Here is a 14234-nt window from a genome sequence, read left to right on the forward strand (position 1 = left end):
TATTTCCGTTGCTTTAGAAATAATTATGAGATTCTCTACACCTCATCTCTCCAATTGTCTCTACATTTCACAGCCATTCACCCCACAAAGGGTATGACTTTCTATAGTTCATTTTGTTAATGCCACATACAGTGTACCATTTTAAATCAACAATATGTCCTAGAGGATGATAAATTTGTTATAATTGCTGAACCATACTTATGGACAACAAAATAACCTAATAAGGAGCTCCAACAGATTAAAGAGGAAAGAACAGAGAGGAAAGCAGAATCAAGAGAGAAAAAGAACAAAATATTCAACTGGAAGGTACAGCTACAGCAACAGACAAGTGGTGATTGGTGGGCACATGTGGAAAATGTGAAGTAATTACCACCAAGGTAAAGTGCTTTGTTGCTGCTTCCACCGTGAAAAAGCTTAGACATGTCGGGGGATGAAGCCACTTTGTTACACGAGGCTGCAGTATGTGTTACTGATGAAGACGGATTTTCATCTATTGTGGTGTTCCGGCAGTATTTTTGCAATTTCCAAAATTAAATTGGAAGAAACATTCAAATTCTGAAGGACCAAATAGGCAGCTTTCTTTAGAGCATGTTTGTGTATTGGCTTTTTTGCAGTGTTTAATGTGCACTTTTCATTGCATTAGAGAGTGAAGATATGGAGATTATCATTATTATTTACATGGACAATGACCAGGCACATGGTCCACATTTTACACTGATCACCTTCAGTAGTCACGTGTAAACTCCACGCACAATGGCAGCTATGAACAGACAAGCAAATGGGAAATGTATTCTTACCTTATGAAAAATAGTTCCAAAAATTTGTGATAAAATAATTATTTCGAGTCTTCTTTCTTTGTCACAAAAATCCCCCATAAATACAGAAGGCGTGTTTTCTTCAGTCAAAACCTTTACTGCTTCAAACTGGATGTATTTGGTAAGTTTGAAGGCTTTGTCTATCATGCATGAACTTGTATACCCTTCAGACTCATTGTAAGCTGCAAAAACAGACAATTATTTTAAAATTTATAAAAGATGTTTCATTATAGAACACTATTTTATATGGCAAATTAAAATATACAATGATTGTGAATAAATAACTTTGACTTGAAAAATATCAAACTTCATTTTTTTAAAGCCAAATCCATTCATGATTGTTGCTTGATGTTTAATTAATACATTTGGCTCTGCAAGACTATCCTAATACATACCTAAGATACCCTGGTGGAATTATACATCAAATCTGGATATTCCTCAGGAAGAATTTGAATTAATTGCGTGCAGTGGAAAATACTGTTTGGCCAGTTATACATATCTTGTTATTTGGAAAAAGATGAATAGATAGTAACAATGGGAAGTGACAAGTAGCTACTGTAGGTAGTGACTGTTGTTTATAGTTCCATGGATACTTATATTTGTAAATATAAATTGCTTTGGTTTGAGTGAGTGTATGTATGAAAATAATCTGCAATAAACTGGGGTTCCATAGAGAGATGGTTGCCTGATCTTGTAAGAGCACACAATGTTTTGTTAATAATATATATTTTTTACTTTGTTCTGTTTTTGAAGTCCTCCCAGACCCACCAAAAATTTTGAATTGCACTCAGGATTCCAATGGACTTAGGCTGAATATTGAGCCCCCATCTTCATGGGCCAAACCACATAGCTACTTCCCCCTGGCCTATGAGGTTGAATATGAACTTAAACACAATGGGAAGGTAGGACAGTTTTCTTGGGTGTAATAAGAGGTACAGGATGAACTGTATTGCAGTAAAGGATTTTTTTGTGGTGAAATGTTCTCTTTCTTTTTATATCTTCTCACAGACAGAGATTTCCAAGAGACTGCTTCTTCCTAAAAGCATCAGCAGACTGAGAGCACGTTCCCAAGACCCCTACATAAACTCATTGTGGAGCCACTGGACTGCATGGAGAGATGTAATTAATTTAGACCTTGTAGTTTGCTGAATCGCATAGTAATAAAAACAAAGCACTTTCAAAAGTTGCCAAATACTGTAGTTCACTTATAAATCAACCACTGCCCTTTTTAATATTAGAGCTTTTTTTTATAGTGATTCATACTAATGGCCAGAGAAGATTTTATACATATCCCAATTTGCTAATAATATGCTGCTTTTAATTATGTTTCCATTTCTAGTATTAAAAAATAAAACACTTATGAAAAAATTCAAAACATGAGGTACAGGGCAGTTAAACTATACCACCATTTAACAGCTTTTTAAATCTTTTAATCTTTTTGTTTTTTTCTTTGTTCTTAATGCAGCCACTTTTACTTTTTTTAACTTTAACTATTAAGTCAGCCACTCTACTTAATAAGTTCTCCTGAATCATATCCAGAGTCATACAATATTATTCATAAGAGTAGAAGATATTTCACTCCAGTTTCATTTCTCAAGAAGTATATACTCCAAAAGGTCTGCCTTTCTGACACAATTCTAAGATAACTCCTGGGAGTTGTAGTCCTCTCAAGAAATATGGAAAGCCAAATGGCCAAAGTTAAAAGAATACCCCCAGGATTTATTCTTTTTATGCATGACCTATTCCTTAGGTATGTTACAAGGGTGGCCATTTGATTTTTGTATTATTAAAGTGCTAACAAAGGAAGAAATGATACTTGCTTCATTTCTTTGGAAGTATTTTTAAATTAGATAGATAGATAGATAGATAGATAGATAGATAGATAGATAGATAGATAGATAGATAGATAGATAGATAGATAGATAGATAGATACTTTATTAATCCCAAGGGGAAATTCACATAATCCAGGAGCAGTATACTGATACAAAAAAAAACCAAAAAAAACAATATTAAATTAAACAGTAATAAAAATGCATGTAAAAGCAGACAACAACTTTGAGTAATGTTAGCATTTACTCCCCCGGGTGGAATTGAAGAGTCGCATAGTGTGGGGGAGGAATGATCTCCTCAGTCTGTCAGTGGAGCAAGACAGTGACAAAATTCTGTCACTGAAGCTACTCCTCTGCCTGGAAATGACACTGTTCAGTGGATGAGAGCCTGCCTTCTTAACAAGTTTGTCCAGGTGTGAGGCATCCTTCATCTTTATGCTGCCTCCCTAGCACACCACCGCGTAGAAGAGGGCAATCACCACAACCGTCTGGTAGAACATCTGCAGCATCTTATTGCAGATGTTAAAGGACGCCAACCTTCTAAGAAAGTATAGTTGGCTCTGACCTTTCTTACATAGAGCATCAGTATTGGCAGTCCAGTCCAATTTGTCATCCAACTGCACTCCCAGGTATTTATAGGTCTGCACCCTCTGCACACAGTCTCCTCTAATGATCACAGGGTCCATGAGGGGCCTGGGCCTCCTAAAATCCACTACCAGTTCCTTGGTCTTGCTGGTGTTCAGGTGTAAGTGGTTTGAGTCACACCATTTAACAAAGTCTTTGATTAGCTTCCTATACTCCTCCTCCTGCCCACTCCTGATGCAGCCCACAATAGCAGTGTCATCAGTGACCTTTTGCACTGTTTTATACTTCTATAACATTTCAGTGTTGGATAAATATATATTTTTGCTTTCAAATGAAAATGTTATTATCAGGCAGTTGGACATGAACCCAGCATATGCAGGCTTAAAAATAAGGACTCCTAAATAATAAAAAAAGTTTATGAATAATACCCTCCAAACTATATATATACTGTATGGGCGGCACGGTGGCACAGTGGCAGCGCTGCTGCATCACAATTAGGAGACCCGGGTTCGCCTCCCTGCGTGGAGTTTGCATGTTCTCCCCGTGTCTGCGTGGGTTTCCTCCGGGCGCTCCGGTTTCCTCCCACATTCCAAAGACATACAGGTTAGGTGGATTGGCGATTCTAAATTGGCCTTGGTGTGTGGGTGTGTTTGTGTGTGTCCTGCAGTGGGTTGGCACCCTGCCCAGGATTGGTTCATGCCCTGTGTTGGCTGGGATTGGCTCCAGCAGACCCCCGTGACCCTGTATTCGGATTCAGCGGGTTAGAAAATGGATGGTATATACTGCATATGCTGCTGCAAATGTGTGAAGATGATCAGTGGAATTTTGTAAATGCTGCCAAGCTCTACAAACTAATTTTCTTTAAATGTCAGGTGATATAAAGACAAACTGTACTTTGTTTGAAAGAAGTGCTCAAAGTGCTGGCCTTCATTATTTACACATTATTGTAGTCTACTTGCTAAGTAAGGATACAACATAATAACAACAAAAATAAGAAGACAAATAATACAGGACCCCAACAGTCCTAGTGCCATCTGTATCCAACAGCTCCCCCTGGTGGTCCCCGCAGAACCCAGCAAGTCAGGCTCCTGAGACTTTGATTATGTGCATTTGGTTCCTCTTCCGGCAGAACTTCCTGGTGTGGTGGAAGTGCTGCCATCCAGGGCTCCAGGATCATCTAGGTGCCTCCTGGCAGTGGCCATGAGCCCCAACAGGACTGATGCAATCCAGGATATTGCCCCTCTCCCAGTCCTTCCCTTCTCCAGGCATCCCGGTGGGGCAAGGTCCCTGGTCGCCTGCCACTATTTATATATATATATATATATATATATATATATATATATATATATATACTCAGCAAAAAGAAACGTCCTCTGACTTTCAACTGTTTTACTTTCAGTAAACTTAATGTGTAAATATTTGTATGAACACTAAAAGAGTCAACACCATAAGACATAAACTAAAAATGTTTCACAATGTGTCCCTGAATGAAGGAGGCTCAAAATCAAAAGTACCAGTCAGTATCTGGTGTGGCCACCAGCTGCTTGAAGTACCGCAGTGCATCTCCTCCTCATGGACTGGACCAGATTTGTCAGTTCTTGCTGTGAGATGTTACCCCACTCTTCCACCAAGGCACCTGCAAGTTTCTGGACATTTCTGGGGGGAATGGCCCTAGCCGCCATCGATCCAAATCGATCCCGCTCCAGGGTACAGGCCTCGGTGTAACGCTCATTCCTTCGACGATAAACACAAATCCGTCCATCACCCCTGGTGAGACAAAACCGTGACTCATCAGTGAAGAGCACTTTTTGCCACTCCTGTCTGGTCCAGCGAAGGTGGGTTTGTGCCCATAGGCGGCATTGTTGCTGGTGATGTCTGGTAAGGACCTGCCTTAAACAGGCCTACAAGCCCTCAGTCCAGCCTCTCTCAGCCTATTGCTAACAGTCTGAGTACTGATGGAGGGATTGTGTGTTCCTGGTGTGACTCGGGCAGTTGTTGTGGCCATCCTGTACCTGTCACGCAGGTGTGATATTCGGATGTACCAATCCTGTGCAGGTGTTGTTACACGTGGTCTTCCACTGCGAGGATGATCAGCTGTCCTTCCTGTCTCCCTGTAGTGCTGTCTTAGGCGTCTCACAGTGCGGACATGGCAATTTATTGCCCTAGCCACATCAGCAGTCCTCATGCCTCCCTGCAGCATGCCTAATGCACGTTCACGCAGATGAGCAGGGACCCTGGGCATCTTTCTTTGGGTGTTTTTCACAGTCGGTAGACAAGTCTCTTTAGTGTCCTGTGTTTTTAGAGCTGTGACCTTAAATGCCTACTTTCTGTAAGCTGTTAAGGTCTTAACGACCATTCCACAGGTGCATGTTAATTAATTGATTATGGTTAATTGAACATGCATGGAAAACATTGTTTAAACCCTTTACAATTAAGATCTGTAAAGTTATTTGGATTTTTAAAACATTATTGTTGAAATACACAGTCCTGCCTGAAAAAGGGACGTTTCTGTTTTTGCTAAGTATATATATAAAAATAGATATATAGATATATATATATATATATATATATACACAGTAATCCCTCCTCGATCGTGGGGGTTGCGTTCCAGAACCCCCCGCGATAGGTGAAAATCTGCGAAACCATATGTTTGTATGGTTATTTTTATATATATTTAAGCCCTTATAAACTCTCCCACACTGTTAACATTATTAGAGCCCTCTAGACATGAAATAACACCCTTTAGTCAAAAGTTTAAACTGTGCTCCATGACAAGACAGAGATGACAGTTCTTTCTCATAATTAAAAGAATGCAAACATATGTTCTCTTCAAAGGACTCATATTATATTTCTCTATTGCTGAATTTGCATTTCAAAGTCCTGGATTTGAAATTTCACAATCCCTCTGCCAAGAAGGCAGCCTGGCGGCACTGACCGCATGGAATTAAAGGTTTTCATAGGGTATAGGCGGGCTTTCAGGCTGGCAGCAATGTCAAATAAAAGAGAGACCTGTGCAGAGACAAGTACATTTTAAAGTGGAGAGCAATTGGGTTTGAAAAAGTATCAAATCAGAGAAAGAGGGAGTGATTACAATAAGTGAACAAGACTACATCAGGAACTAACAACATTAAAATAAAAATTGTTATGGTAGTACAAGAATCATCATATTTTGTCCCGGAGAGCTGCAGGTTTTTGTTTCAACCCAGTTGCTTAATTAGAAGCCGATCCTTGCCGATAACAGAACTTGTTATTTCATAATTGGAGTTGCTAGTGCTATCATTCTATCATGTCAAATTATTCATATATTGTAGATTTCCTTTTTCTTGTAGAGATCATCATAGTTAATTTGTAAGTATTCCTTGATTTTCAACCTTTTTTGATTTCCAAACATTAGACTAGTTTTGCTTCCCTATTGTCAGGAATTTGATGTCAAGGTAAATTTATTTTCTTAATGAAAGTTTCAAATTTTTTTGTGAAATATTTTTGAACTAGGCATTATTATGGACATTTGAGTCAGGGCTTTCTACTTTTTTGTGGTTTGATGAAAGGACCACCTGCGATAATATGCCTCAGAAGAGTCTGTGGCTAGACTTGGAAGGCACAGACTCATTTTTGCATTTTTCATTTTCAAATTATCTTATTCTTTTCTTCTAAATCTTGCAGTCAGGTCTCTATAATGTTCCAGTTCCAGAATTATATGCCTCAATCCACTATTTTCTTTAATAGGATGAGCTGCTTATTTTTCCAATGTTTGAAACTTGACCATAGACTCTCTAATCTCTGCTTAGTTTATGTCCACTAATATGGACATATGAGCCACCATCAACATGTTTTCCTTTAGCTGCTCTACAAAATGACCTATTTTTAAAGACAGCTTGTTTATGGCATCTTTAATAGCACTGTTAACATCTTTTTCAGTGATTTTAACTGTAGAAAGTGGCACTGGGACTTGGTTGGTGTAGCAAAAGATTTCCTCTTTGTATTACTAACTGTAACATCCATTAAATATGCAGATGTAATCAACAGGGAATAGCCTTTAAGAAAATTTTGGGACATATGAATGAATGCTTTAAGATTACTTGACCAGTTTACCATTTTGCCAGAAGTCACTCTGAACCTGGAAAAGAGCACAGGTGTTTGTAAGTAAAAAGTAGGAGTTACACACAATGTTCGTCTTTTGTTCAAGTCCTCACATATTTTTCTTCATTAAATTTGGCCATCTTGAACCTTTCAAATGTTCCAATGCAATGCCTAGTTAATGAAACAATAGTTGGCAAGAAATTCCAATTGTGTGCTCTGTGGTGTCAGTTTTAGATACATTAATTGCAGAGTTTAGATGTCATGCAGAAGTCTGCTATAAATAAATTCCTATTGTGACCAGTAAAGGACATTGCAGCATCCCAAACCACAGACACAACTACAACGACAAAAGTCCCAGGTTAATAAATAAAATGTTTATTATAATGAAGCACCTCAACAAAAACCTCATTCATAATAATAAACACAAGCACACATCTGTTCTTTTGTCTTTTCCTTTTCCTTCCACTCCTCTAGGTGAGCTTTGTCCTCTTCCACCTGACTCCAACTCACTTGGATGAGGTTCAGTGGCATCTTTTATCTTAGACCCAGGATTACTTCTGATACTATTGCTTTGGCATTGGAAGCTCTTCCAGGTCACATTGAAGCACTACATAGTAGGGATCACGCTACCTGCAGCACCTCCTGGCAGCACCTATGGAACCTAAAAAGGCTGCTCCATGGGACTACAATTCTCAGAATGCCTTGTGGGTGTCCTTGCTGGTAACACTGCCAAGGGAAGCTGCCACCTAACATGTCTGGAGAGCTTGTAGCCCTGATAAGCTGTCTCCTGCTGTCCTTCTATTACATTGGCCTCCCAGTCAGGTTTTGTTCTTTGGTCCAAATCTGACAGGATGCCAGAATACTCATTTCCACACTGGCATCTCCTGCCTGTCTCCTGGCTGAGGCAGGATAATACTCGCCTTCCTTTTTATGCCTCAGAGGGGCTGGTCTCCACTCCAAGTAAGAAAGCTTGCCCCATCCTGGCTGGGATGCCCACCCATGCCTGTTGTTCATCACAACGCCCCACCCCTAGCTGAGCTATGTAGGCTGAGATGACCTGTCTCATTCATCCTAAAAAATGGATTAGGGTCACAATATTCATACAAATTAATATGAAGTTATAGATGTACATACAGATATTCAATAATTCCTAAAATCATTTAGGCTCATAAATTATTTTAATGAAGTGTTCTTCATGATGTTTTGGTCAAAGATACATTTTTCCTTCATTTACCCCTCTGCTCCACAGTTTAAACTTACAAATCAAACATTACAGAAGTGATTAAAGTGTACATTCGTTTACTCCATTTAGAAATTACAATACTTGTTATACATTGTATCCCCATTTCAGGGCGCCATAATTTCTGAGTCTGGGCATTTTAGGTGTTTGTGATAACTCTGCTGTGTTTCATTAATGAAGTGCAGGCATAAGATATCTACGCTTGCTTCTACCCTTTGTAGTCTACTATTACCAGCTTTTCCACATGAAAGAAATGGAAGGCTAATTTAAGTCAGCTATGAGGCTATAAAACAAGATTATTTATTCATTTATTCAAACTTATGATTACCAAAATCTGGAATATCATTAAGAAGAAAGAACACACTGCTGAGCTCAGTAATCGCAAAGGGACTGGTAGGCCACTGCTGATAATAAAAATCCTCAATATGGTAAAGAAAAATCTACAAATGCCTGTCAAACAGAACAGAAAGAGTCTTCAGGAGGTAGATCTGTGTTTGTCAGAGACTACTATTTGCAGAAGACTTCATGAACAGAAATACAGAGGCCACACTGCAAGATGCAAATCACTAGTTAGCCACAAAAATAGGATGGCCAGATTACAGTAGGCGAAAAAGGACTTTAAAGAGCCTTCAGAATTATGGCAAAAAGTCTTGTGGACAGACAAGGCAAAGATTACGGCAAAGATTAACCTGTATCAGAGTGATGGCAAGACCGAAGCATGAGGAGAAAAAGGTGTTGCCCAAGATCCAAAGAGTGCCCCTTCATCTGTTAAACATGGGTTTGGTTGTGTTATGGCTTAGGCATGTATAGCTGCCATGGGTACTGGCACACTTATCTTCATCTAACTGCTAAAAGGAGTTGCAAAATGAGTTCTGAGGTGTATAGAAATATCTTATCTGTTCAAGTTCCAGTAAATGCCTCCAAACTCATTGGTTACTTATCCTAAAACAAGATAATTATCACAAATTTACTGCTAAGGCAACACAGAAGGTTTTCAAAGTTATAAAATAGAAAAATCTTGAATGGCCAAGCAATTCACCTGCTTTGAATCCAATTGAGCATACCATTCATATGCTGAAGAGAAAATGTAAAGGGCCAAGCCACCAAAACAAGACAGTTCCATTATGAGGCTTGGCAGAGCTTCACCAGAGAAGATACCATACACCTGGGGCCTCATGTATAACGCCGTGCATAGAACTTGCACTATAACATGGCATATGCACAAAAGCAGAAATGTGCTTACGCACAGAAAAATCCAGATGCAGGAATCTGTGCGTACTCCAACATCCACGTTCTTCCGCTACATAAATCCCGATCAGCGTGAAAAGTAACGCTCATGCGCGCGCTTTATGTAACGCCCCAACTCCTCCCAGAATTACGCCGCTTTGAATATGCAAATCAATATAAATCGCCCTTAAGCTCAGCCTTCTGTGAAAAGACAATGGGAAAAGCACGGGGGAAAATATAAAAATTTCAGCGAATACCAAGTGGAGGCAAAGGAAAAACAAACTGTTTGTTCAAATAAACCATGGTACAATCAACAAAAGGAAGTTGATCGAGTGACATAGAGTGTTGGAGAAACTTGAAAGCTCACAAAATCGTACAGTGCCGGAAATAAAAAAGAAGTCACATATCAAAGTCGCCGTGAAAAGGCGAGTTGTAGCCCACTGTCTGAGTGTCATATGAAAGCTTATTAGTGTACAGACAAAAAAAAAAATAGACACACAGTGGGGAAAAAAGCACGAAATGTCAACTTCAATCTCGAAATTTCCACTTTAATTATGTAGTTTATTTTGTCATTAAAGTAGAACATCATAAACTTCATCTTAAAATCATTTAATCAACCAGTTTCTCAAATCATATTGTAATTAAAGTAGCATGTTAAATGCTTTGTTTTGTATGTGATCTTCTATGTGCTCTATGTGTGTGAGTCACTACTTGCTTCTTAAACCGGCTCTCTTCCTCCAACTGGACACAGAATCCATTACATTCGTGATATTACAGTTCTCTGAATAACTAAAATACTGAGATGTATACGTGATATCATTTTCATGATGATAGGAGTTAAAGCACGTTATTAAACATAGGAACACGGTGGCGCAGTGATTGTGTGCAACCTTCGACGAAATTATTTATTGCAGCAGTACTCAGGGGCGGCTCTAGGCTTGTGGTGGCCCTGGGCAGAGGATGAATCGATGGCCACGTCCGTTGTGGACACTGCATAGCCGCCTCGTGCTCATGACACAAGCATTTAACTTTTGCCGAAATTTCTCGCTGCGTTTTTAGCTGTGTTGTTAGTGCATGTTTAATTATATTATCCTTCACGACAGTCCCAGTGAAGAATATAGATTATTTAAATGCAGTTAAAGTTTTATCTGTATAATATAATAAACATATTTTGCTGCATTTCATCTTAAAAATGATATCGTCATCATATGTAAATACGCGCTTTATAAAGTGGTGCAGGTTGTGCGATATTATAACTGTAGTGCAAGTTTACAGTGGGGTGATTGTACCGATAAGTACAAACAGTTCTACAAGGAGCAATTGTGCGTTTAAAGTTCTTGAGATGAAACTGTTTCTGAACTGCGAGGTCCGTACAGGAAATGCTTTGAAACGTTTTGCCGTGGCTGAGGTAGGGTGTGCTTGAAGCTGTAATACCGATAATTCTCTTTCCGATCAGCTGCTGCTGTGATTCACACTCAGATACAGTGATATAAATACTCCGAGTGGTGCAGTGAGAGTAATATGGAAAAAGATGATCCACTGTGGCAACTCCTAACGGGAGCAGCTGAAAGAAGAAGAAGAAGAAGGTGCAGTGAGAGTAACAACACTATATATTGTTACAAGTTAATTACAATTAGATGCATTACACTAATAAACAATATGCGGTTAGTTTCAGTGTATTAATAAAGTCGCATCAGGAAAATAAGATGTAACCACACAGGAACAGTAGCATTGCTTTGACGCTGGGTACCGCCAGTCTGCAAAACCGAGCGGAGAACTTGCGTACAACAAGGTATGAGGTACCGTGGAAAAGTGCGTGGCTTTACGCCAAGTGTGGTTTTATACATCGCGATTTGAACGTGGAAAAGTTCTTACGCAACCTTTCTGTGCGTACGCACCGTTTATACATGAGGCCCCTGGTGATGTCTATGAATCACAGACTTCAAGCAGTCCGTACATGCAAGTGACAACAACAGAGTACTAAAAATGACTCCTTAAATATACCTATTGCTAAGTCACAAATATTATGGTGCTATGCAATGGGGGGACCATTGTATGTAAAGTGTTATAACTTTTACATGGTGTATGACAGTACCGTTAAATTAAAGGCTGCATTGTGCACTTTAATCACATCTAAATTGTTTGGTTTGCAGTTTTAAATTGTGTAGAAGAGGGTTAATGAAGGAAAAATGTCTTTGTCCCAAACATTATGCAGGCACTGTAACTGAAAGCTGTGAAACAGAAAGCAAAAACTCCACTCAATGCATGCATCACTGAAAATAAATTTTATGAGGGCTTTGTGTAAATGGATTCTCTTTGTTCAGGCCATGGTCCTTTCACTTGCTGCACTCACTAGGCTCGTAGGATGTAAAATTAGTCCACACAGCTTAGCCAAAGAAGAATTATGCTGGCTCAAGTGACATTTTGGGCTTCTGACTTCCTTTCTCCTTACAGCAAGCTTTTCACATTTGAGCTCAAGGGTACCTTTTGAATGTAGATTACTTCAAACACTCCTAAGAGAGCGCTCTGCCAATAGGAATATCATATGAATCAATATGAGACCTCAGTTGCAGGATTAACACCTGGACGTATTTTCAGATTGCATTAGTTTATTTAATCTATCTGTTTATAGATAGATAGATAGATAGATAGATAGATAGATAGATAGATAGATACTTTATTAATCCCTGGGGGAAATTCACATAATCCAGCAGCAGTATACCAATACAAAAAAACAATATTAAATTAAAGAGTATTAAAAATGCATGTAAAAACTAAAAATAACATTGAATAATGTTAGCGTTTACCCCAGGGTGGAATTGAAGAGTCGCATAATGTGGGGGAGGAACGATCTCCTCAGTCTGTCAGTGGAGCAGGATGGTGACGGCAGTCTGTCACTGAAGCTACTTCTCTGCCTGGAGATGACACTGTTCAGTTGATGCAGTGAATTCTCCATGATTGACAGGAGCTTGCTTAGATCTGACCTTTTTTATACAGAACATCAGTAATGGCAGTCCAGTCCAATTTATCATCCAGCTGCACTCCCAAGTATTTATAGGTCTGTACCCTCTGCACACAGTCGCCTCTGATGATCACGGGGTCCATGAGGGGCCTGGGCCTCCTAAAATCCACCACCAGTTCCTTGGTCTTGCTGGTGTTCAGGTGTAAGTGGTTTGAGTCACATCATTTAACAGAGTCTTTGATTAGCTTCCTATACTCCTCCTTCTGCCCACTCCTGATGCACCCCACAATAGCAGTGTCGTCAGCGAACTTTTGCACTTGGCAGGACTCCGAATCGTATTGGAAGTCTGATGTATATAGGCTGAACAGGACCGGAGAAAGTACAGTTCCCTGCAGCGCTCCTGTGTTGCTGAACACAATGTCAGACCTGCAGTTCCCGAAACACACATACTGAGGTCTGCCTGTCAGTTTAATTTAGCATGGTCTGCTCTTACAGATATTCATTGTTGAATGACGAATTTTTGCACAGTTATGTCAATTTCAATGACTAATTATTACTAAGGTGTTATCCTCCTTTTCTGGATATCAAAATGTATTGCTCTTTCAACCTTAGAAAAGGTTGCATGGACAGTAGACAACTAAATTACCAGGGAAAAAATAGTTTTAGTTTTAGTGTTTTGAAGATGATTCAGGAAAGGAATCTACTACAGAGGACCCAAATGAAGTAGTGATAGGGTCGTAGGGAAATTTAACTCTCAGCTTGATATTATTTTAAAGACATTGTGTGGATAGAATTGGCAAGCTGTGTTGTGCTGAATAGCCTGTTCTCATCAAAATGTCCCAGTGTTAAAATACTTTTTTGTTCAGATTTGACCTCTGGCAACATCATTCTGAGCCTGTTAAAGCTTGGTGTAGGGAGAATGTTACAGCACACCAGCAGTTGTCCCACCAAGAAATGATAAAATCTTAGCAAAGCGCTTAAGTATTCATCCCATTTGTTATATAAGAAAAATGGGATTCACATGGAGAACATAAAAATGCCACACAGATGAGGATTAGGCTAGGAAACCCACCCTAGTTGAACTGTGATTTAGCATGGCTAAGCTACACAACAAGAACATATATTAAAATTTTCCTTTGCTTATATACGCAGATATTACATCTTCTGAGAATGAAAATGAACATAAGATAAATTGTGAATCACTTACAGAGAATGCTGATAACATAGTTATAATTTTTCCTGGGAATTTTTGCTACTGTTACCCACCCATTCATCAGTTTTAAAACATGCTTATGTAGAGCTGATGCCTATCCCACATGTTTTGAAAATTGATCAGAATGGTTAAATTGTAGTTGACTATAAGATAATCCTTACTATATGGCACACCTCTAAATTTCTCCTGCATAGTTATAGATCTCCTTATAAGGACCACCAATATTTCAAATGGTGCCTTTTCCTTGAAGACACAAAATGTATAAAAGCATATAATCTTGAA

At 39.1% G+C, this 14234-nt stretch overlaps 1 protein-coding gene across 1 annotated transcript in view; it reads left to right on the top strand.

The window, feature by feature from the left end:
* The window catches only part of LOC120532772 (interleukin-12 subunit beta-like), a 91741-nt gene that overhangs the window by 48016 nt on the left and 29491 nt on the right, over positions 1-14234 (top strand). Inside the window, exons 6-7 of the mRNA XM_039759142.1 lie at positions 1569-1717; positions 1824-1934. Of these exons, the coding sequence (XP_039615076.1) occupies positions 1569-1717; positions 1824-1934 (260 nt within the window). The remainder of the gene's footprint in view (positions 1-1568; positions 1718-1823; positions 1935-14234) is intronic.

The sequence above is a fragment of the Polypterus senegalus genome, chromosome 7 (assembly GCF_016835505.1).
Source record: "Polypterus senegalus isolate Bchr_013 chromosome 7, ASM1683550v1, whole genome shotgun sequence".
NCBI lineage: Eukaryota > Metazoa > Chordata > Cladistia > Polypteriformes > Polypteridae > Polypterus > Polypterus senegalus.